Below are 25,316 nucleotides of genomic sequence, written 5' to 3'. Positions count from 1 at the left end.
AGCAGGTAGAAAGTGGCTGCCCCAAACTAAACTGAGAGCTAGGTCACACCAGAACGCAGTGTGGCATTCCATGCGCATTTCCTGCTCAGCATCCAAAATGCTCTGCCTTTGCAATCTGCTGTGGGTGCCAATATATTAACGGCACCCCAAACATTGCAAATGCAGTGCATTTGCCTGCACCAGATGGTATGGTACCATAGTACCATGCAATTTGATGTGGTGTGCATGCACTACTTTTTGTGTGTTCTGGTTTGATTTTTGGAGCATTTGAAAAAATGGGCTGCAAAATCGTACCAAGTTGAATTGCACAACATGCGTTCCTGTGCGATTCTGGTGTGAACTGGTCTTACACAAGAAAAGAGATTTGTATAGAATTTCAGTTGTCTACATCTCAGTGTGTACTGAACATTTTTACATAATTTTTACTGAAGGTCACATCTGCCTGTGCATGCTAGTACTGTATGTTTGCAGATGTTTGGGATAAAAACATATTAGCTCTATTTATGAGTTTTAAAATATCCATAATAAAGCTAAAAATTAAAAAATATATAAAGGCTGTCATTGCTGACCTCCTAAAAATGCTAACGATTGTCCTCAAGCTTTCTGAGTCACAGACCCAATACAAGTAAAATGGAAAAACAAAAGGAAAGACAGACTCTCTAGTCTTAATACCTGTTCCTGGTCACTGACTAAAGTAGTGAAGCTTTTGGATCATTATGCCAGGCACCTAGTACTTTTGAAATGAGAGTTGGGAGATAGCATTTCTTTAGGAAAGCAGAATAAATGGATAGAAAGAAGAGAAATGTGGAAAAAAAGATAGTAGGGGACACTTTACTACACTGTAACAATGGGGTTGATCAGTAACACCTTTATGACAAGGGCTTTTATGTATTTTCTGTCTTTTTCCAGTTAGAATATTTTTCTTTCTTTCTTTTTTTTTTTTATATATATTTTTAATACTATTATAAAATTATATACATTGTTTACTTTTAACATAAATACTCACAGGAAAAACCACTGCATTTTAGTTGTACTCATATTTTAGTCATCTGAATGGTTTTCATTTTAGTCGTATTTTAGTTGACTAAAATCGAATTGCAAATTCTAATTTGTAGAATAGACTCCCTCGAGAGCTGGTTTTGTCCAGCTCTGTAAATTGCTTTAAAAAAGGCCTTTCCTTGGTGTATATAATATAACTGGGTACTAACATTTATACAGTCAGGTCCATAAATATTGGGACATCGACACAATTCTAATCTTTTTGGCTCTATATGCCACCACAATGGATTTGAAATGAAACAAACAAGATGTGCTTTAACTGCAGACTTTCAGCTTTAATTTGAGGGTATTTACATCCCAATCAGGTGAACGGTGTAGGAATTACAACAGTTTGTATATGTGCCTCCCACTTTTTAAGGGGCCAAAAGTAATGGGACAGATTAACAATCATAAATCAAACTTTCACTTTTTAATACTTGGTTGCAAATCCTTTGCAGTCAATTACAGCCTGAAGTCTGGAACGCATAGACATCACCAGACGCTGGATTTCATCCCTGGTGATGCTCTGCCAGGCCTCTACTGCAACTGTCTTCAGTTCCTGCTTGTTCTTGGGGCATTTTCCCTTCAGTTTTGTCTTCAGCAAGTGAAATGCATGCTCAATCGGATTCAGGTCAGGGGATTGACTTGGCCATTGCATAACCTTCTACTTCTTTCCCTTAAAACTCTTTGGTTGCTTTCACATTATGCTTCGGGTTATGTCCATCTGCACTATGAATGAGTTCTGAAGCATTTGGCTGAATATGTGCAGATAATATTGCCTGAAACACTTCAGAATTCATCCTGCTGCTTTTGTCAGCAGTCACATCATCAATAAATACAAGAGAACCAGTTCCATTGGCAGCCATACATGCCCACGCCATGACACTACCACCACCATGCTTCACTGATGAGGTAGTATGCTTTGGATCATGAGCAGTTCCTTTCCTTCTCCATACTCTTCTCTTCCCATCACTCTGGTACAAGTTAATCTTAGTCTCATCTGTCAATAGGATGTTGTTCCAGAACTGTGAAGGCTTTTTTAGATGTTGTTTGGCAAACGTTAATCTGGCCTTCCTGTTTATGAGGCTCACCAATGGTTTACATCTTGTGGTGAACCCTCTGTATTCACTCTGGTGAAGTCTTCTCTTGATTGTTGACTTTGACACACATACACCTACCTCCTGGAGAGTGTTCTTGATCTGGCCAACTGTTGTGAAGGGTGTTTTCTTCACCAGGGAAAGAATTCTTCGGTCATCCACCACAGTTGTTTTCCGTGGTCTTCCGGGTCTTTTGGTGTTGCTGAGGTCACCGGTGCGTTCTTTCTTTTTAAGGATGTTCCAAACAGTTGATTTGGCCACACCTAATGTTTTTGCCATCTCTCGGATGGGTTTGTTTTGTTTTTTTCAGCCTAATGATGGCTTTCTTCACTGATAGTGACAGCTCTTTGGATCTCATATTGAGAGTTGACAGCAACAGATTCCAAATGCAAATAGCACACTTGAAATGAACTCTGGACCTTTTATCTGCTCCTTGTAAATGGGATAATGAGGGAATAACACACACCTGGCCATGGAACAGCTGAGCAGCCAATTGTCCCATTACTTTTGGTCCCTTAAAAAGTGGGAGGTACATATACAAACTGTTGTGATTCCTACACCTTTCACCTGATTGGGATGTAAATACCCTCACATTAAAGCTGAAAGTCTGCAGTTAAAGCACATCTTGTTTGTTTCATTTCAAATCCATTGTGGTGGTGTATAGAGCCAAAAAGTTTAGAATTGCATTAATGTCCCAATGTTTATGGACCTGACTGTAGGTACTGTAGGTAGATCCAGAGAACATGCGATTGCCTCTTGGGGGATCAGGAGATATTTTTTTCCCTGCTGGAGCAACATGCATCATGCTTTGCTGTGTGTTTTTTTTTTTTTTTTGTGCCTTCCTCTGGATCAACTGTGGGTATGGGATTGTGTATATAGGATTTAAAAAAAAAAAAAATGATTTTGCCCTTCAACCAGACTAATTTTGTAACTAATGGGTTTAGTTAAATTATAATGCATTAGTTAAAGCGATTGTATGCTCCACTTTCTTATTTTTACCTACAGGTAAACCTATGATTAAGACTTACCTGTAGGTAAAATGAATATCTCCTAAACCTGCACGGTGTAGGCGATATTCACCCTGCATGCAGCCGCTGATGGCGAACCGTGCCAGAACCTCAGAGCTTGTAGCCAGAGCCAAGTGCTCCCGCACGCATGCGCTGGAGTGATGTCTGGCCATTCACAGCGCCGAAGCCTGCAATCCTTGAAGAAAGGACAGGAAAAGATGTCAGCCCTCTCAGCAGTGGCCAGGCTTCGTTCTAAGGGGAGTATTTCATAATGTGCTCTTATGCAATCCATACTAGCACATTATACCTTTTATCTTGCAGGTTTTTTTCTTTTTTTTTTCTTTATTTCAGCAGGTTTACAACCGCTTTAAGAATTTCTCTAGAATTGCCAAACTCATTATATACTCCTGGAGTTAAAATCTAATACCATGTTATTTATGGTATTAAGGTTTGAACATGCACTACAGGCGCAGATTTAGCCATTGTGATATATAAGGTCTGTATAAATAAAACCAAGTCTCAACCAAAAATGTTGCTTTTTAACAAACAGAAATGGAAATTAAAAATATATTTAAAAAAAACTGTAAACTCTATTGGCTGTAATGCCATTGCACATATTGCCTGAATATATTACCAACATTAAATATTAAGAAAAAAAATCTGAAAAAAGCCTTTTTCTTATTTATTTTTATTTTTTTCTTTCAGCAGCTTAGCAGATGCCCCCCTACTTATTCTTATGTGGTAGTGCAGGGTTAATTCTGACGTCAAATTTCTATTTAGTTTTAGTCATAGTCTTTTGACTAAAATGGCAGTTTAGTTTTAGTCATATTTTAGTCATTTGAATTGTTTTAGTTGTATTTTAGTTGAATAAAATGTTAATTTAGTTAACAAAATATTTTAGTCGATGAAATAAACACTGCTGCTGTAACTTTTTTTTTTCATTTATAGACCTGATCCTTCAATTCCCCCGGCGCCACCCATGCTGGCCCCTCCTTTTCCAGGTGGCACAATGGAACCAGGTGTAGATGAAATGTATTCAGTGAACATTGCTGGCGGTATGTACCTAAATGTGATCATACCTGTATATGAATGAGGGGAACTGTATAGTGCTTTTGGTGAATAACGTTTACCTAAATATATCATTTTATGTTTCTTTTTCTATTTGTACATACTGTTCCATACAGTCCTGATTTCATTTCATATATGGCTTTGTGGGTTCTTGCTCTAGTGGCTATCTGTATGGAAAATAATGCAACTAGCATCTCTGCTGACTGACTGCTGATAAATTCAGAGTGTATTAACAGGCTGAGAAGCCCAATATACTGTGATGAACTGTAAAGCGCAACATTTAGCTAGTTTATTAGCTAGTACGTGGTAAAATATCTTTAAAGTGATTGTAAAGTCTTGTTTAAAAAAAAAAAAAAAAAACACAAACATGTTATACTTACCTCCTTTATGCAGTTGGATTTGCACAGAGCAGCCCAGATCCTCCTCTTCTCAGGTCCCTCTTTGCTGGTTCTAGCCCCTCCCTCCTGTCGAGTGCCCCCACAGCAAGCAGCTTGCTATGGGGGCACCTGAGTCGAGCTGCAGCTCCGTGTGTCCATTCAAACACGGAGCTGCAGTTTTTCCCCGCCCCTCTCTCTCTTGATTGGCTAACTGACTTTGATTTAGGGATCGACCAATTACCGGTGGGGGCGATCAGATATTCACTTTTTTTTAAAGTATCGGCCACAAACTTGCCATTATGCCCGATATTGCTTCACATGGTTGTACCGCTGTGATGCCTGCAGCTAGAGGCTTCACCGTGGTACTGTAGTTTAGAGCCGACGGACGGCTTTCTTGTAATGACAACCGATGTGGCTGAGCAGCTCCTTGAATGTCATTACAAGGAGCAGGAGGGGATGTCCCCACCCTCCCGCCGTCTTCCGCGGCTCGCCCTGGTCTCCTGTCCCACCGGGAGACCTGAGCGACCAGCCGGCACGTCCACCAGCTGGCCGAAGACCCGAACAAAGTCACATTCGGCTCAGATTGGGTCTCCAATGTAAAAACCTTAAAGGCGCCAGATTTAAAAAAACAAATGACAGCATTCAAAACAGCTAAACTTGGCGTTTAAATGCTTTTATGTGCAGAGGAAGAGTTTAGGGTCTGTTAGACCCCAGATCCCTCTATAAAGAGTACCTGTCACTGACTATTACTGTCACAAGGGATGTTTACATTCCTTGTGACTGCAATAAAGTGATTAAAAAAAAAAAAATAATTTAAAAAATTTAAAAAATAAAAAAACTTTAAATGTGCAGAATATCGGCACCTAATGCCAGCTATCGGCCTGAAGGGTGGCCAGAAAATCAGTTTTGGCCCTGAAAAATGATACCGGTCGTTCCCTACTTTGATTGGCAGCCGTGGGAGCCAACGGCGTTGCGGCTGTGTTTCAGTCAATCAGGAGGGATAGCCCCGAATGGCTGAAGGACTCGTCATGGACATTGCTGGACAGTGATGGGCTCACGTAAGTATTAAGGGAGCTGAGGGGGGCTGATGCACACAGAAGGCTTCTCATCTTAATGCATAGAATGCATTAGGATAAAAAATTCTTCTGACTTTACAACTCCTTTAAAACAAGCCAACCCTAATGTCTCTAGCTTTACTTAATGTGAAGTTATTTAATCTCAAAGCTGCAGGCAACCCATTCAAGCCTATGGAAGCATTGGGGCTGTGCAGACACAGCCGCTCATCCTAATTTCACAGGCATGCGGGTAAGTGGTCCTGAATGGAAGCAGGGCCCTGCTCTGAGAGCCTGTGGTGCGCAAAGCGTGCTGCAGCAAAAAAAAGGGTGTGGCCAAACATTACAGTTGAAGGGGCTTAAGGGAATGGTTAAAAAAGTTTATTAAAAATGACTGAAAAGGCTATGGATTCTCTTTAAATGCACAAACCGCATGTTTTATTATTAACACTGTGAAAAAAACATTGTCTCATATTTGCTCTTCTTACAGGACCCCAAAGAGTGGAGAACTACCTAGACCAGCTTTTTAATCCAGTGCTATCATCACCAACAGTAAGTACCCCTTTCATCATTATTACTTTACCCTAGGCCTGGGTTTACATATATGTAATGTCAGACATTGCATGTTATTTGCACCGTATTGCTGTGCAGATCACATGCAATGCCTGTGCAAATGCGAATTTAGCCATATAGTTGTATGGCTTAACTCGCTTTGGATTTGCACAAAAAAGGTGCAGGAACCTTTTTTTTCCCGCACTGGAATCGGATCAATGGATGTTCACACCCATGCGATCCGATTCCTGTCCAAATTCACAGTTCGCACTGCGATCTGCAAACCGATCTAGGGGTGTCATTAACGTGTGAACTGCCTGCGGGGGAGATGCGATGCGGAACCCGCACTAGAATTGTGCTGGTCACACATCGAATATGTGTGAACCCAGGCTCAAGGTTCCTTGCACACTAGGCGTCTAGCCCGTCTGGTTTAGTACGCCTAGGAAGCACAGCTGCAGTATCCAGCACCACTACCTGCAGTCTGTCAATGTCTATGGTAGGCTGAAATACACTGCAGCAAGATGAGTGTACTTAGTGGTATTCCTTCACCCTAGAAAGAAAAAAATAAAAGTCAGCAGCTACAAATACTGTAGCTGCTAACTGTTAAAGCGGTTGTAAACCGCGGTTGCAAGGTAAAGCCATAATGTGCAAGTATGCGTTGCATACTACCACATCATGTTAAACTTACCTTAAACCTAAGTCCTCCTGTGCCAAGATTTCAGAGCTGCAGGGGCTCCCATCTTCACCCGTCTTGCTTCCGGGTTAGTGGACTGTGACCCTGTGACTGGCCAGAGGTGCAATGACATCACTCCCGCACATGTGCGTGGGAGCAGCTGATTACGGCACAGGGCTCTGAAGGAACGGCACCAGCGGCTGTTCCTTCAGAGCGCATGCGCCAGTGACGTCATTGGCTGCATTTACAGTAAATATCTCCTAAACAGTACACGTTTAGGAGATATTTACATTTCCAATAGGTAAACCTTATTTTAGCCTTACCTATAGGTAAGTCATGTATGGAAGTTTACTATTAAAGTTCCCCTTTAATAAAAAAAAAAAAAAACACTTACCTGTCCAGGGTCCTGTTCTCATCTGAGGCGGTTATTTGATGGACTTCCAAGTCCCTGGGGCTGGCATGTTTAATTAGGGAAGCCGGCTGTGACTAGCCCCACAGCCTTCTCGGACTTGTGACATGTCCCAGAAGGATTTGGGGAAAGAGAAGAGGGCTTAACTTACGCTCGGATCGCCTAGGTGATCTGAGGGGAAGTGGGAGCGGGTACCTATCAAAACTAGGTACCCGTTTCTCCCAAAAAATTATAATGTGCCAAATGTGGTAGAGGAGGGGAGGAGGACATAAACTCTAACTTCCCCATTAGGGTGAAAAACCTTCTGCCCTCTTCCCACAAGAACTCTTTTCCTTTCATTTTACCTTGGCACCTCATCAGCTACCTTATCTTGGTAATAATTTAACAAAAACCTATTATGGTCTCTATCCTGCTGATTAGCCCCCAATTAACCTCCCTAATGACTCGCTGGGCCCTTTATACATCTCATGTTTAGGTAGAATCACAACTGTCAAGATAACCCTTGTGCTTAAGAGTCTGTGTCTCTTCCAAGTTCTCCTACTTCCAGTTCCAGACTAAGTGTGGTACAGAGCCAATACATAACCAGCCGTACACACTACAATTTGTGACCAGTCTTGGTGTGTTCTTCAAAAATCTAAGCAACATAAACTCTCTAAGGTAAAAACAACATTGTGCAGCACTCAACACAGTGGTGTGATGTTTCACGAACAGGGCTTTAAACCACAGAACAATAAACACAAACTGCTTACCAGAAAATGACGGCACCTGACTTAATGAGTGGAATGGGGGAGGTTTGGGACTTTGAGTGAGATGCACGGTGGGAAATGCCGTGCGTCTCCATCCCGGTTCAATGTACATAAAAAGAAAAGGTTGGGACTTTGAGTGAGAGACACAACACGGCTTGCAGGATAAAATGTCAAATTTATTAATAAGTACATACATGTGAAAAATCATGCATAAAAAATCATACATGAAAATAGTTGTAGCATACATAGAGTAAAGGTAATGCATTGTCAAAGATCCAGTGTTCATGGTAACCAAATGACAAATTTCCAAGAAATATAAAATAATTAATATCGCAACATAAAAGAGTACATTAATTTACAGTAGTAGAGTATTTATGTAAAATCATAACATCGTATACTCGACGCGTTTCGTGGACCAGATATGCCACTTCATCAGGAGTTGATGTTAAATCTAAAAAAAATATATATGTATATGTCAGGAAAAAGCAAATGGTGATGCATGAAGACGGGGGGGGGGGAGGGGGAAGGGGAAGAGAGGCAGCGGCCTCAAATACCCAACACCTACACTGTGATAAGATGGTAACTGGCACTGGAAACGAGGCATTGCCCCAGATGTCTCCCACGGGAGCTGAGGGCACACATAGCAGGTGAACCAGGCTGAACACGCCACACGGATGAGGAGTGTGGGCTGGGATTAATGGAGTAGAAGTGGTACATGTAGCAGCAAGAGGGAGATATGTATAAAAGTATAAATAAAGAGTATGTATAGTAATTATATACAAAGTATATTTGAGTATATATGGTTAGAATACCATAGTGCTGCTAACATGGTGAAGGTAGACTTGATGGAAAACGGTGGTGAGAGTGACACCAAGGTGATGTCATCCGGGGCCACGCCTCGTTTCCAGTGCCAGTTACCATCTTATCACATTGTAAGTGTTGGGTATTTGAGGCCACTGCCTCTCTTCCCCTTCCCCTCCCCCAGTCTTCATGCATCACCATTTGCTTTTTCCTGACATATACATATATATATTTTTTAGATCTAACATCAACTCCTGATGAAGTGGCATATCTGGTCCATGAAACGCCTTGAGTATACAATGTTACGATTTTACATAAATACTCTACTACTGTGATTTATTGTACTCTTTTATGTTGCAATATTAATTATTTTTTATTTCTTGGAAATTTGTCATTTGGTTGCTATGAACACTGGATCTGTGACAATGCATTACCTTTACTCTATGTATGCTACAACTATTTTCATGTATGATTTTTTATGCATGTTTTTTTACATGTATGTACTCATTAATAAATTTGACATTTTATCCTGCAAGCCGTGTCATGTCTCTCACTCAAAGTCCCAACCTTTTCTTTTTATGTACCCTAATTAATAAATAGCCATTAACGCTTATCTGATTTATCCCAGTACACCAAAGGAATGTTGCTCCAATCATCATCAAGACCAGACCTCAGAATGTAATAGATCGAATAAAACTATTTATTAAAAAATAAATTGCACACTCCATGGTACCATTGATTCCTATAAAACTACAGTACGAAACGATTCCAGTCCTCCGGCTGGCAGCCGATATGCGTGATGACATGTCAGGTGCCGCCCTACGCGATTCTTCACACAGGGTCATCTAAGGGTAAGCAGAAAGCTTATAAACACTTGAACCTTCGATCCTCCAGAAAATGGTGCTCCCCCACAGTCCAGTGGTGGACTGTTCCTGGTCTGTGGAGCCTGCTCTGGGCATGATGACATCAGGAACAGTCCACTATTCAAGACCTCTATTGTGCAGGGGTGCTGGACTGGTTTTGTGCTGAGCAGATTGGAGGATTAGGTAAGTATATCTCCGTTCTCCTCTTCCCTAGAAAAAAGCAAGCCGTTAACCCCTGCAGTTCAGGCATAGCCCCACTGCATGGGAAAAAATGTTTTTTGCCTAGAATTGGGCTTTAAAGCTGAACTCCAACCTTATCTTCTGTCATGCCCACCCCTTTCATTTATTGGATTTTAGTTCTTTCAATCATGAGGGCTTAGTACACATGTGGGCCTTACTAAGACAGTCTGCATGTAAATGTATTCTGCCTAGGAACACCCACTCCTCCAACCTGACACCAGCATATTGAGGTGTTTTAGCATTTGCATGACTCATCTAAAGGGCCAGAATCCACTGCTTGCATCAGCGCTGAGAGGAATACTGAGGCAGAGTGCTGTAATGTTTCCAAAAAGCTGTGCACAGCACAGTGACAGCCCCTCCCACCAGCCATGGTCTATCTACATTGCATTGAGAAGCACAGAAACCCAGTGATGATGACATCACTGGGTCTAAGATAAGGTATATATTGAAAACGGCACAGTTTTATTTAAAAATGTCATTATTATGTTGATGGTCAGCATGGAGGGTTTAATTTAAGTGGATTAAACTCCAGCTTTAATATCTGACCCTTGCAGGATTTAGACCAGAGTCACAATCTCAACTGGCGGATGAAGGGAGGTGGAGGCATTGGGCCTACAAGACAAAATCCTTTTGCCCCTCAAGGTCAGTGCGGAAGAGAAAACTAATCCAGATGCATTGTAAACACGAGGCAATATTTATGTGATACATGTGTTTAAATCCAATAGTATTTGTGTTGAGATTTCCTTAAAAATAAAATGCTTGTTGTGAAAAGGTCAGTCAACGTTCAATAAAGTTGCTTGGGAATGGAACTGTTTACCCGATTCTTCTATAATAACTTATGCATCATTGGAGTTTATTTACTAAAGGCATATACTGTAGCATACAAGACCCCAACAACCACAGCCCAGGGTTGTCGGGAAGAGGCCCTTGTCCCCAACATGGGGCAAAGTGCTTTAAGGTGGGGGAGTCCCCGCCCAAAAGCACCATTCCCCATGTTAAGGGCATGTGGCCTAGTATGGTTCAGGATGGAGGGGAATCACTCGTCCCCTCCCCTTTCCTGATCTGCTGGGCTGCATGCTCGGAAAAAGGTCTGGTATAGATTTTTTTTTTCAATTTTGGCATGGGGTTCTCTTTAAAATGTATACGTCTGGCACTTTTTTTTTTTTTTTTTGTTCAGCTGTTAGTGGGGAAACCCATTGACAGCTGATGACTTATTGGTTGTGAAGGACGCGGCGGCCGGCTTTCTGGCCCCGTTTCTTAATAACCAGCTTACACTGCCCTGATTGGGTTAAAACTTTGCCTAATCAGGGCGCAGAATGCACTGTGCAGCACTCTGCATTGCAGGGTGTTCCTGGGGGCGAACACCCAGCGCACACCCTGCAAATTCGGGTTTTCGGCGAACATTTGAAAAGGCAAATGTTTGGCCCAAACTCATGTTCGTGTCGAACCGTTCGCCCATCCTTATCCAAAACACACACAGGCATTAGAGGACAAATTCTCAAGCAAAGTTCTGCCAAGGGAACTGGAGTTTTTTTAAGCCCAGTGCATGGAGCCTGAAGGTACTTGTACACCTGGATATCTAGACAGGGTGAGTTCGGAACTCGCAACCAAATGTCATATAAGGACACAGCGGGTGTGTCCGTACAGCTGTGTGTCCCAATAGACCACAATGGGACGCCGGCACGGGGATGCACACAGCATCTGCACATCCCCATGCTGATAAGAGATACTCCTGCATGGGGCAAGAAGCAATTTGCACATGTGAATAAGGCCTTAAATATTTTGCTATTTTTTGCTTTTTCTGCACCCTTTGGGTAGATATTCCCTCTTTTTGCTCCCACTTGCTACCGTCTTCAGAGGCAGGAAGTGAGCAAAATCACTCTTACAGTGGAACTCATGGGATGAAGGCTAGGGTGAGGACCTCTGTGAAATTTTTATTGTTATATGTGTGCCAGTTGTGGAGATTTCCTCACTTCCTATGTGGTCGCCAGTGAAGGTAAAATTTCCCCAACAGGAACACAGTTGACATTTAAAAACAGAGGTTATAAATTTTTCTCACTCAAATGGTTGCAGTTGAGCTTCAAGGAGAACCTGTCTTCATTTTATTAATACTAGAAACAATCTTCCCATAGGATCATATGTTAAATTACCTTGGTTTTTGCAGTTCCACGGACACAGGACACTTTCATTTTATAACATTGACATTGTAATAACAATACAATTTCACAATCTAATATACGCTTACTTTAAAAAAAAAAATATGCATGTTGTGTGTGCTGCCTGTCTGCTGGCCATCTCTTTCCACAATTTACTGGATTGCCTGCATGCTTTGCAGTTTCTCCTCTGCTGTTTACTTTCCAATTCTAAAGACTACATATCCCATGGTGTCTTGCTGCGTGCAAGCAGTGATTCCTGTACTGACTCTGCTTCCTGAAGCCCCTCCTCTCAGCACCTCTGTAGTTCATAAGGCAGGCTCTGTGAAATGTGTGACGCAGCAGTGCCCCTTTACAGGGCATAGTGAATACGTGTCACAGAATTCAGTGAATATATGTGTGGGGATCTTCACAAAGTAAGTCTACAAACTTCAAGATCATTCAGAGTAATAGCAGTGGAAATTAATATGTATGACCTTGGGGAGTTGGGGGCTTTTAATGGAGTGGACCTGTCTGCTTCAAATGGTGACAACAGTGGCATAGGCCGTGGCAATGTGCAGCAGCAGAGAGGCTCATGGTTTTCTTTGGGTTAGCCTGAAACAGGGTGATTGTTAGGCACAAGGTTGTGGGAGACAGGGCCAGAGCATTGTCACCTACTAATACAAAATGCTTAAACAATGAGCTTTATGTCAGCATCACCAGCTATTATTTTTATGAAAGCTAGCAATTAGGATAGAAAAGTGATATGATCATGTTAAAGTTTGTATGATTTAAGTGAATGGGTTATATCTATATCTTTATAACAAAAAATGTTTGAGTTCTTTGAATTTCAGTGCTGGGATATATTTTCTTATGCTCCCTGCCTCTGTTTACAGATCTGTAAACCCAAAAATAATTTTAAGGACAATGACAACTGTGACAACTGATTGATTGCTAGTTTTTCAGTTGTCAGCAATTCAGCTATTTTTATAAATTAGGGGGGAAAAATTTAAAAATGTAAATTTAGCACTGCCCTCGTAGAGCTTGCTGTGTGACGACTTCTTGGGCCTCCTCTAAATACCTGCAGACAGACACTTAGGGACAGTTCACACATCCATCCCTACTCCCGATGGCTCGTTATTTAATAAACAGTCCAGGGGGTATTGTGGAACTTGGATGGGAGAAGGGAATAGTGGGATACTTCAACTCAAACTATTTACAGTTGATAAGGCAACTCTCACTTGGCCTCCCCAGGTTACCTGTGGAAGTAGACACACTGCTTTAACCATACTGCCTCTTGTTTGGAAGGGGTTAAGACTTCTTGTTGTCTCCAGCAGCAGACTCGATGCAACTACATTATCTTCAATACACTCTCTAGTATCCCCTTAAATTGAGACTAGTCCACTGACTGCTCTAACTGAAGGGATGGGCAGGACAGGTCCCTTGACACAGATCTGTACTCACTGTATGCAGAATCAGATCCTTTCCAGTGTCTCCCTTCCAGTCAGCTCTGCAAGACCTCTGGGTTCAGTTCCTCTCTAACTCCCAGGCCCTCAGGTCGACCACCTGAGGCCGCATGGCAGCTTCTACAGAGGAAGGGCAGCCGCCCCCTTCCTCTGGGACCCCACTCTCCAGCTGGAAGACCCCGAGCACATGTGCGCTTCGCATTTATACAGTATCCCAGCATGCACCAAGACACTTTCCTCTGCCAATCACCAGGCCTGTACTAAATGTCTGTGCACTCATTTGTCAGGCTTCCTCCCACTGTCCAATGTGCCTTTCTATTGGACCAGTGTGAAACACTTTAGACAAACTGAGCTGCACCTGAGCACAATGAGCAGACCTCACTAGCAGACCCTGCTCACTGGTAGGCAGAGAACAATATAGATTTACCTGGCAATCTTTCTGGTAAGCAGACAAGATCCAAAACTATATTATCTCTCTAGCACCTACCTAGGAGAGTGCTACATCATCAAAAAAAATCTGCAATAAATACAATAAAAAATGGATGGTGGGTGTGAAAATGTTTACCATATTTTTATTTTTGCACATGTTAAAGCCTTTAGTGTTTCCCTAAACTTACAAACAGAAAAATCAGCAGAAGGGATATAACTTGCCCCTCCCTCAATTGGTCTTGTCAGGACAGCTCAACGATGTCCACCCTTTCCTGCCAGATCCGCCATTTCGAGAAGCTGTATGGAGGGGGCAGAGCTATCAGTCATCCATCTGTCCCCCTTTCAGAGATCTTATGTCATACATAGAAGTTGTATTACAACTTCTATGAACGGCGAATCTGGAAGGAAAGGGTGGGCATAATCGAGCTCTCCTAACGAGGGCTCTTGACAGCCCTTTTGCTGTATTAACCCCTGCCACACTGGAAGAATACAGTTAATGATACCTGGTACTTTAGCAACTTAAATGTCATCCAGACAAGGCCGATAAACTCTTATTTGGTGGACATTAATTTTCCTGAGTGTATTTTAATGTACCTTTTTTTTTTTTTCAGGCTATACTGGGATTGGCGCAATGCCAGCATATTCTATGCCAGCAATGAATGGTATGATGCCTACAATGGGAATGATGCCCAGCATGCCAGGTAAGTCTAAAAAGGAAGGTAATGTAGCCCTGTAAGCAGGGGTTATTTTAAGCAGGAGATATGTTAAAACTAGATAGATATTGTAAACATAGAAACAGAGAAGAGTGACAGCAGAACAAAAGACCAAGTGGTCCATTGAGCCTGCCCCATTTGTTTTTATGTATATACAACAGGTTTTTTTGTTTAACTTTTTTTGTCTAAGTATAAATCTGTGTTTTTCTCAAGCATGTTTAAAGCCACTTAATGTTGACTGACTCACTACCTCTGCTGGAAGACTATTCCAAGCATCAATTACTCTTTCAGTGAATAATAATACTGTCTAAGGCAGGGATCTTCAAACTACGGCCCTCCAGCTGTTGCCGAACTACATGTCCCATGAGGCATTGTAAAACTCTGACATTCATAGATATGACTAGGCATGATGGGAATTGTAGTTCCTGAACAACTTGAGGGCCATAGTTTGAAGATCTCTGGTCTAAGGTAAGTTTTGTACTTTCCCCCTGCTAGTTTGAGGTCATGTCCCTGTGTTCTTGGTCCCTCTTTATCTGCCTGGCTTTTTCCCTAAACCAGCGCTCACCCCTTTGTTGGAAGGTTACTCCATCCTGGGGAAGTCCTTTTTCTTTGCTTTGCAGGTGGCTGATTGTTTACTTCTCAGGCAGCTGTGCGATATCCAGGAACTATGCCTGTCTTTATTGGTGCATCAGTTCACCCTGGATGAATGTGATTCTTTTTTTGTAAAAATAACTTGAGGATCAACATACAGGAACTCTTGGGAACTTGAAAATTTGCTTTGCTTTCGTAATTGTGCCTGTGTGCTATTAGATAAGGAAGGTTCCTTCTAGGGATTGGAAACCCTCCCCTGATTTCCCTGTTCAGGCTCTCAGTCTAGGTAATGGTGTTGTTGAGATCTGAAGCAACTGCGAGGGGTTCTTTGGAACATATTGACTATGTAGTAATCGCTGCAATGGATCAATTTAGTCAGAGGCAGCTTGACTTTGCAATTAAAGAAAGGTGGCATCAGATACTTTAAAGGACAGGTTTAGGTTTAGATTAAAAAGAAAAACTAAGCTCTTATTCCCTATCCACCTAGTCTACACTAAGCTAAAAAAGTAAAACCCAACAGATGCCCAATGAATATGCTTCAATGACCGTAACATTCTGTGGTGTTACACTCTCCAGTGAGAAGTCTTCTTGGCGCTGCCCATACCTGTGCATTAACTTCACATAGATTTGAAAGGACCATACCAATACCATTGAAGTAGGTTCCCATTTAAGTGTGTGGGAAGTTGCAAGAAGACTTCTGAATGAAGGATGTAAATAACATGGGAGGCTGCCTCCTTCGGGAAGAGGTAAGTAGTGAGCACCTGGTAGAGGTTGGGGGATGGTTTCATTTACAATAGGTTAAGTAGGTAGGAAATGAAGGCCAGAGACATTTTAGCTAAACTTGAATTTTCCTTTAATGAAAAGCATTTAATTTTTTACATTTACAATTTTTAAACTGGTGGAGTTTTTTTCTGTATTATTATCATTATTGATATAACATTTTTGTTTTACAAATAAACATTTAATAGAGGGTGCAACCATGGCATTGGTGTCACAGCATTCTATAGGTTTAGCTGCACAAACCGTTTGCCTGCAGATTCTCTCTCTCTGGTTGAAACTTCATAAGGCCTTGTCTGAACATAGCAGACAGGGAGGGGGATTTGAAAGGACCATACCAATACCATTGAAGTAGGTTCCCATTTAAGTGTGTGGGAAGTTACAAGAACACTTCTGAATGAAGGATGTAAATAACATGGGAGGCTGCCTCCTTTGGGAAGAGGTAAGTAGTGAGCACCTGGTAGAGGTTGGGGGATGGTTTCATTGACGATAGGTTAAGTAGGTAGGAAATGAGGGCCAGAGACATTTTAACTAAACTTGAATTCTCCTTTAACCGCTTGCCGACTGCTCACAGTATATTTACATCGGCAGTCAGCCCCTCACAGGCAGAGCGACGTAGGTCTACGTCGCTCGCCTGTGAGGCTCTAGGTAGCGAGCGCGCGCTGCCGGACCCCCCCCCCCCCGCGTGTGTGACCGGCGGAACCGATCGTCCGCCGGTCACTCGCGATCGTCGGTGGAGAGGGAGAAAGGCAGGAGGTTAATGTAAACAAGCCGCCTGTCATTCTCCCCTGTGTAGAAACAGTGATCATACGGTTCTAGTATGTAGGACCGTTGATCACTGTTCCTACACCTCAAGCCACAGCCAATCACAGTTAGAATCACGCCCCTAGGGACACACATAACCCCTCCCTCTCAAAAAAAGTTAACCGCTTCACTGCCAGTGTAATTTTACAGTAACAGTGCATATGTATAGCACTGATTACTGTAGAAATGTCACTGGTAACCCCAAAAGTGTCAAAAATGTCAGTCAAGGGTCCGATCTGTCCGCCGCAATGTCGCAGTCCCGCAAAAAAAATCGCAGATCGCCGCCATTACTCGTTAAAAAAAAAAAACACCAAAAATTACAGAAATCTTTCCCGTAGTTAGTAAACGCGATAACTTTTGCGCAAACCAATCAAAATACGCTTTTTGCAATTTTTTTTCTACCAAACATATGTAGTATAAAACAAATTGGCCGAAAATGTTAAAAAAATTTGATTTTTACTTTTTTTTGGGGGGAATTTCATATAAAAAAATGTGAAAAATATTGTTATTTTTGCAAAATTGACGCTCTTTTTTTGTTTATAGCGCATGAACAAAAAATCGCACAGGTGATCAAATACCACCAAAAGAAAGCTTTGTTTGTGGGGAAAAAAAGGACATCAAATTTGTTTAGGTACAGCGTCGCACGACCGCGCAATTGTCCGTTAAAGTCACGCAGTGCCGAATCGCAAAATAGGCCCCGGTCAGGAAGGGGGTAAAATCTTCCGGGGCTTAAGTGGTTTTAATAAAAAGCATTTAATTTAATTGGAGTTTTTTTCTGTATTATTATTATCATTATTGATATAACATTTTTGTTTCACAAATAAGTATTAAATAGATGGTGCAACCATGGCATTGGTGTCACAGCATTCTATAGGTTTAGCTGCACAAACCGTTTGCCTGCAGATTCTCTCTCTCTGGTTGAAACTTCATGCCTTGTCTGAACATAGCAGACAGGGAGGGGAAATAGTCTGTTCTACAGTGGGTACGGAAAGTATTCAGACCCCCTTAAATTTTTCACTCTTTGTTATATTGCAGCCATTTGCTAAAATCATTTAAGTTCATTCTTCTTCCTCATGAATGTACACATAGCACCCCATACTGACAGAAAAACACAGAATTGTTGACATTGTTGCAGATTTATTAAAAAAGAAAAACTGAAATATCACATGGTCCTAAGTATTCAGACCCTTTGCTCAGTATTTAGTAGAAGCCCCCTTTTGATCTAATACAGCCAGGAGTCTTTTTGGGAAAGATGCAACAAGTCTTTCACGCCTGGATTTGGGGATCCTCTGCCATTCCTCCTTGCAGATCCTCTCCAGTTCTGTCAGGTGGGATGGTAAATGTTGGTGGACAGCCATTTTTAGGTCTCTCCAGAGATGCTCAATTGGGTTTAAGTCAGGGCTCTGGCTGGGCCATTCAAGAACAGTCACGGAGTTGTTGTGAAGCCACTCCTTCATTATTTTAGCTGTGTGCTTAGGGTCATTGTCTTGTTGGAAGGTAAACCTTCGGCCCAGTCTGAGGTCCAGAGCACTCTGGAGAAGGTTTTTGTCCAGGATATCCCTGTACTTGGCCGCATTCATCTTTCCCTCGATTGCAACCAGTCGTCCTGTCCCTGCAGCTGAAAAACACCCCCACAGCATGATGCTGCCACCACCATGCTTCACTGTTGGGACTGAATTGGACAGGTGATGAGCAGTGCCTGGTTTTCTCCACACATACCGCTTAGAATTAAGGCCAAAAAGTTCTATTTTGGTCTCATCAGACCAGAGAATCTTATTTCTCACCATCTTGGAGTCCTTCAGGTGTTTTTTAGCAAACTCCATGCGGGCTTTCATGTGTCTTACACTGAGGAGAGGCTTCCGTCGGGCCACTCTGCCATAAAGCCCCGACTGGTGGAGGGCTGCAGTGATGGTTGACTTTCTACAACTTTCTCCCATCTCCTGACTGCATCTCTGGAGCTCAGCCACAGTGATCTTTGTGTTCTTCTTTACCTCTCTCACCAAGGCTCTTCTCCCCCGATAGCTCAGTTTGGCCGGACGGCCAGCTCTAGGAAGGGTTCTGGTTGTCCCAAACGTCTTCCATTTGAGGATTATGGAGGCCACTGTGCTCTTAGGAACCTTAAGTGCAGCAGAAATCTTTTTGTAACCTTGGCCAGATCTGTGCCTTGTCACAATTCTGTCTCTGAGCTCTTCAGGCAGTTCCTTTGACCTCATGATTCTCATTTGCTCTGACATGCATTGTGATCTGGAAGGTCTTATATAGACAGGTGTGTGGCTTTCCTAATCAAGTCCAATCAGTATAATCAAACACAGCTGGACTCAAATGAAAGTGTAGAACCATCTCAAGAATGATCAGAAGAAATGGAAAGCACCTGAGTTAAATATATGAGTGTCACAGCAAAGGGTCTGAATACTTAGGACCATGTGATATTTCAGTTTTTCTTTTTTAATAAATCTGCAACAATGTCAACAATTCTGTGTTTTTCTGTCAGTATGGGGTGCTATGTGTACATTCACGAGGAAGAAGAATGAACTTAAATGATTTTAGCAAATGGCTGCAATATAACAAAGAGTGAAAAATTTAAGAGGGTCTGAATACTTTCCGTACCCACTGTATGGCCCATTTAGTTGTAAAAATTTAAACATGAGCTGTTAAACTATGTATATTACCTTTTTTTTATTGTTTTTACAAAGTGGCTATGGAGAGCTTGATAATCATTAACAGGAACCAAAATGTAACTTGCTGGCTGAATAAAAATATAAAACATTTGCATGAAATAAGTTAGTTACCTGGAAAAAAATATATTTTTTATTTGTATGTTTTATTCCTAGCCAAAATATATATAAAATATGGGCCAAGCTGCATGGGCTTCCTATTCCTATGGCCATCTTTAACTACTTGACCTCCAGGAGATTTACCCCCCTTCATGACTAGGCCATTTTTTTACGATATGGCACTGGGTTATTTTAACTGACAATTGCACGTTCATGCAACGCTGTACCCAAGTACAATTTGTGACCGTTTTTTCCCCACAAATAGACCTTTTTTTGGTGGCATTTAGAGCCGGTTCACACTGGGGCGACATGACTCTTTACTACTTCGGGGGCGACTTGTGCATTCCCATGCACCACGACTTCGGAGCGACTTGCAGGGACTTCACATAATGGAAGTCTATGCAAGTCGCTCCGAGGTCACCCCGAAGTAGTACTTTTTCTAAGTCGAAGCGACTTGTGTCACTCCTATTAGAACGGGTCCTGTAGCGGTCAATGGACCGCGAGGGAGCGCGACTTGTCAGGCTGACAAGTCGCCTGACAAGTCGCGCTAGTGTGAACCGACTCTGAATCACCAGTGTTTTTTTTTTTTTTTGCGCTATAAACAAAAAAAGGCCTACAATTTTGAAACCATAACAATATTTTTTACTTTGTACTACAAAACATTTCCAATAAAAAATGTTAAATTCAATTTCTTCATAAATTTATGCCAATATGTATTCTGCTACAAATTTTTGGTAAACAAATTTACAATAAGCGTATATTGATTGGTTTGCAATATAGCGTCTACAAACTATGGGATATAGACTGAATTTTTTTTTTATACTAGTCACAGCAGTGATCAGCTACTTATAGCGGGACTGCAATATTGCAGAGGACAATCGGACGCTAAATTACACTTTTGACACTTTGTGGACACCAATGACACTAATAGAGTGATCAGTGCTAAAAATATGCTCTGTCACTGTACTAATGACACTGGCTTGGAAGAGGTTAAACGTCTAGGGAGCTCAAAGGGTCAACTGTGTGCCTAGCCAGTGTTTATGTGTACTGTGTTAGGTGCTTTTACTAAGGGAAGTGATGGATTTAATTCTCTGCTTTGCAGAGACACAAAATCCATCACTCCCCCTCCCCCCCCCCCCCTGTCAAGACATAGCTCTGCCTTTTTTACATAGGCAGAGCTTTAGTCTGTGCCTCTACCCGATGATTTGTGGGTTTCGACAGACATCCAGTGCCCAGCATCCGCAGATCAGCTTCTGCTGTGAATTTTCATAACAGAAGTGGCCCACCGACGCCGGCGCGCCCACGCACCCCCTAGTCAGAAGTGCAGAATCATGCCTCCTATGCAGGCATACAGGGAGCCCGCACGGGGCCAGGTTGCAATGGTGACTCCTATGACCCCTGTACGTCTGCCCCGGATCATACCAAAATGAGGGACAAATGAGGAGGAAAGAGGGACAGAGGGACTTTGTCCTATATCAGGGAAAGTCTCTCTAAATCAGGGACAGTTGGGAGCTATGTATATACTGAATATGTGATTCTGTGCAGGAGGGACACCCTATAGCAGTATATCTGCTATGTAGCAGTCCAGAACTGGTTAAGGCAGTGCTGCCCGAGGCCTTCCCCATGAGGATCAACTGCAAGCTTTTTTATAGTTTAAGCCTTGTACAATCACCCCCCTATTTCTTTATATGGCCTTAAAGAGAAAAGAATGGTATTCAGTCCCGTAACTATTACTACATAGATACTGCTGTATATTCTTTCAATCTATGTTTGTGGGGCCTCACAAGTTTTAGAATTGTGAAGGCTTTGTGTTCTACATACAATAAAAAGCATCTTGTGCTTGATGTTTTTTCATTTACATGCTAATCCCATTGTGATTCATTTTCTGACTTAAAGTGGAACTTCACTCTCTCAGTCAACATGGACTATTTTTAATCGTTATGCTGCTAGCATTAGTAAATAGATAGGAAAGGATATCATATTTGCTTGCTTTAAACTTTTTTGTTACATTTCTTTAGTTACTTCCTGGTTTCCATGCCTAGGCAAATTATGTCATACACCCCAGGAGTCTTCAGGAGAGAAGGGAGGGTTCTCAGCTCAGCCTATGTCTGAGCTAAGAGCAGATGGATTCTAGGAAGTAAATGATACATGAATCATCTGCCCTTACTCAAGATGGCCACGACCAGAAATGCTAGGGTTTTGTTTGTTTTTTATTTCTATAAAATTATTTCTCAGCAAAATAAAGCATGGAGACATGGATGGATGGGGGAGATGGCTTTGAATAATACAAATTAAAAAAAAATGTATTTGTAGTGCTCAGATGCAGTGCAGTTTCCCTTTTAACAGCAAAGAAAGTTAGTCTAGTGCTGAACAAAATTTGTAGTAAACTACTACGTACTACTATGTGATTTGTCCTGTTATTACCTTGCAGAGCATTGTTGAAACTATCCCAGAAACCTATGGGCATGTCCATAGTTACATAGTTGTTAAGGTTGAATAAAGACAACAGTCCATTCAGTTCAACCTGTGTAGGTGTGTGTGAGGATATTCATTTCCCATATCCCTGAATATTGTGATCTGTGAGATGCACATCCAAGAGTCTTACTCCCCGCTGATACCACCGATTGTGGAAGAGAGTTCCACATTCTCACCACCCTGACAGTGAAAAACCCCCTACGCAGCTTAAGGTTAAATCGCTTCTCCTCTAATCTCTTGTGTGGCCATGTGTTCTCTTGCACTCTCTTAGACTAAATCGTTTATTTCCTATGCTGGGTTTGCCATTGAGGTATTTGTAAATCGCTATCATGTCCCCTCTAAGGCGTCTTTTCTCCAGGGAGAATAGGTTAAGCGCTTGTAATCACTCCTCGTAATTAAGGTCTTCCAATCCCCTAATTAGCTTAGTTGCCATTCTTTGAAAAAAAAAATTGTTGCTCTACATAAAGATGGCCTAGGCTATAAGAAGATTGCCAAGACTCTGAAGCTGAGCTGCAGCACGGTGTCCAAAACCAAACAGCGGTTTTACAGGACAGGTTCCACTCAGAACAGGCCTCGCCATGGTCCACCAAAGAAGTTGAGTGCATGTGCTCAGCGTCATATCCAGATGTTGTCTTTGGGAAATTGCAGCAATGCTGGCAGCACTCATATGTCTGAGGTTGAAGGGGTGGGTGGTCAGCCTGTCATTGCTCAGACCATACACTGCATCAAATTGGTCTGCATGGCTGTCGTCCCAGAAGGAAGCCTCTTCTAAGGATTGCTGCAGAGGTTGAAGGGATGGGGGGTCAGCCTGTCAGTGCTCAGACCATACACCGCACACTGTATCAAGTTGGTCTGCATGGCTTTCGTCCCAGAATTAAGCTTTTTCTAAAGATGATGCACAAGAAAGCCTGCAAACAGTTTGCTTAATACAAGCAGACTAAGGACATGGATTACTGGAACCATGTCCTGTGGTCTGATGAGACCAAGATAAACATATTTGGTTCAGATGGTTTAAAGTGTGTGTGGTGGCAACCAGGTGAGGAGTGCAAAGACAAGTGTGTCTTGCCTACCTACAGTCAAGCATGATGGTGGGAGTGTCATGGTCTGGTGCTGCATGAGTGCTGCCGGCACTGGGGAGCTACAGTTCATTGAGGGAACCATGAATGCCAACATGTGCTGTGACATACTGAAGCAGAGCATGATCCCCTCCCTTCAGGGACTGGGCCACAAGGCAGTATTTCAACATGATAACGACCCCAAACACACCTCCAAGACGACCACTGCCTTCCTAAAGAAGCTGAGGGTAAAGTTGATGGACTGGCTAAGCCTGTCTTCAGACCGAAACCCTATTGAGCATCTGTGAGGCATCCTCAAACAGAAGGTGGAGGAGCGCAAGGTCTCTAACATCCACCAGCTCCGTGATGTCGTCATGGAGGAGTGGAAGAGGACTCCAGTGGCAACCTGTGAAGCTCTGGTGAACTCCATGCCCAAGAGGGTTAGAGCAGTGCTGGAAAATAATGGTGGCCACACAAAATATTGACACTTTGGGCCCAATTTGGACATTTTCACTTAGGGGTGTACTCACTTTTGTTGTCAGTGGTTTAGACATTAATGGCTGTGTGTTGAGTTATTTTGAGGGGACAGCAAATTTACACTGTTATACAAGCTGTACACTCACTACTTTACATTATAGCAAAGTGTAATTTCTTCAGTGTTGTCATATGAAAAGATATAATAAAATATTTACAAAAATGTGAGGGGTGTACTCACTTTTGTGAGATACTGTGTGTGTGTATGTATATATATATATATATATACCACTTGAGTATATATCAGGCCATTCAGTATCCATCTATCGTTTCAGTATAGACCATATATTGATATCTACATATATAGGCCACTTGAGTATATATCAAGCCATTCAGTATAGACCATACATTGCTATCAATATATATACAGGCCACTTGAATGTATATCAGACCATTCAGTATCTATAGGTTGTTTCAGTCTAGACCATATATTGATATCTACATATATATATATATATATATATATATATATATATATATATACTGTATATGTATGCCACTTGAGTATACAGTGCCTTGCGAAAGTATTCGGCCCCCTCGAACTTTGCGACCTTTTGCCACATTTCAGGCTTCAAACATAAAGATATAAAACTGTAATTTTTTGTGAAGAATCAACAACAAGTGGGACACAATCATGAAGTGAAACAAAATTTATTGGATATTTCAAACTTTGTTAACAAATAAAAAACTGAAAAATTGGGTGTGCAAAATTATTCAGCCCCTTTACTTTCAGTGCAGCAAACTCTCTCCAGAAGTTCAGTGAGGATCTCTGAATGATCCAATGTTGACCTAAATGACTAATGATGATAAATAGAATCCACCTGTGTGTAATTAAGTCTCCGTATAAATGCACCTGCACTGTGATAGTCTCAGAGGTCCGTTTAAAGCGCAGAGAGCATCATGAAGAACAAGGAACACACCAGGCAGGTCCGAGATACTGTTGTGGAGAAGTTTAAAGCCGGATTTGGATACAAAAAGATTTTCCAAGCTTTAAACATCCCAAGGAGCACTGTGCAAGTGATAATATTGAAATGGAAGGAGTATCAGACCACTGCAAATCTATGAAGACCTGGCCGTCCCTCTAAACTTTCAGCTCATACAAGGAGAAGACTGATCAGAGATGCAGCCAAGAGGCCCATGATCACTCTGGATGAACTGCAGAGATCTACAGCTGAGGTGGGAGACTCTGTCCATAGGACAACAATCAGTCGTATACTGCACAAATCTGGCCTTTATGGAAGAGTGGCAAGAAGAAAGCCATTTCTTAAAGATATCCATAAAAAGTGTAATTTAAAGTTTGCCACAAGCCACCTGGGAGACACACCAAACATGTGGAAGAAGGTGCTCTGGTCAGATGAAACCAAAATCGAACTTTTTGGCAACAATGCAAAACATTATGTTTGGCGCAAAAGCAACACAGCTCATCACCCTGAACACACCATCCCCACTGTCAAACATGGTGGTGGCAGCATCATGGTTTGGGCCTGCTTTTCTTCAGCAGGGACAGGGAAGATGGTTAAAATTGATGGGAAGATGGATGGAGCCAAATACAGGACCATTCTGGAAGAAAACCTGATGGAGTCTGCAAAAGACCTGAGACTGGGACGGAGATTTGTCTTCCAACAAGACAATGATCCAAAACA

The 25,316-nt window shown here is 42.0% G+C and overlaps 1 protein-coding gene across 2 annotated transcripts in view; it reads left to right on the top strand.

Annotated features, from left to right (window-relative positions):
- MYO15B (myosin XVB) overlaps positions 1 to 25,316 on the top strand; it is a 764,404-nt gene that overhangs the window by 38,428 nt on the left and 700,660 nt on the right. For both annotated transcript variants that reach the window (XM_082273009.1, XM_082273008.1), the window contains exons 10-13: positions 4,091 to 4,197; positions 6,130 to 6,191; positions 10,478 to 10,565; positions 14,562 to 14,651. In XM_082273009.1, coding sequence (XP_082129135.1) covers positions 4,091 to 4,197; positions 6,130 to 6,191; positions 10,478 to 10,565; positions 14,562 to 14,651 — 347 coding nt within the window. The remainder of the gene's footprint in view (positions 1 to 4,090; positions 4,198 to 6,129; positions 6,192 to 10,477; positions 10,566 to 14,561; positions 14,652 to 25,316) is intronic.

This window comes from Pelophylax lessonae (genome assembly GCF_965119305.1).
Source record: "Pelophylax lessonae genome assembly, chromosome: 11".
Classification (NCBI taxonomy): Eukaryota; Metazoa; Chordata; class Amphibia; order Anura; family Ranidae; genus Pelophylax; species Pelophylax lessonae.
The sequence above is the reverse complement of the archived record's forward strand: the minus strand, read 5'-3'. Positions and strand labels throughout refer to the sequence as shown.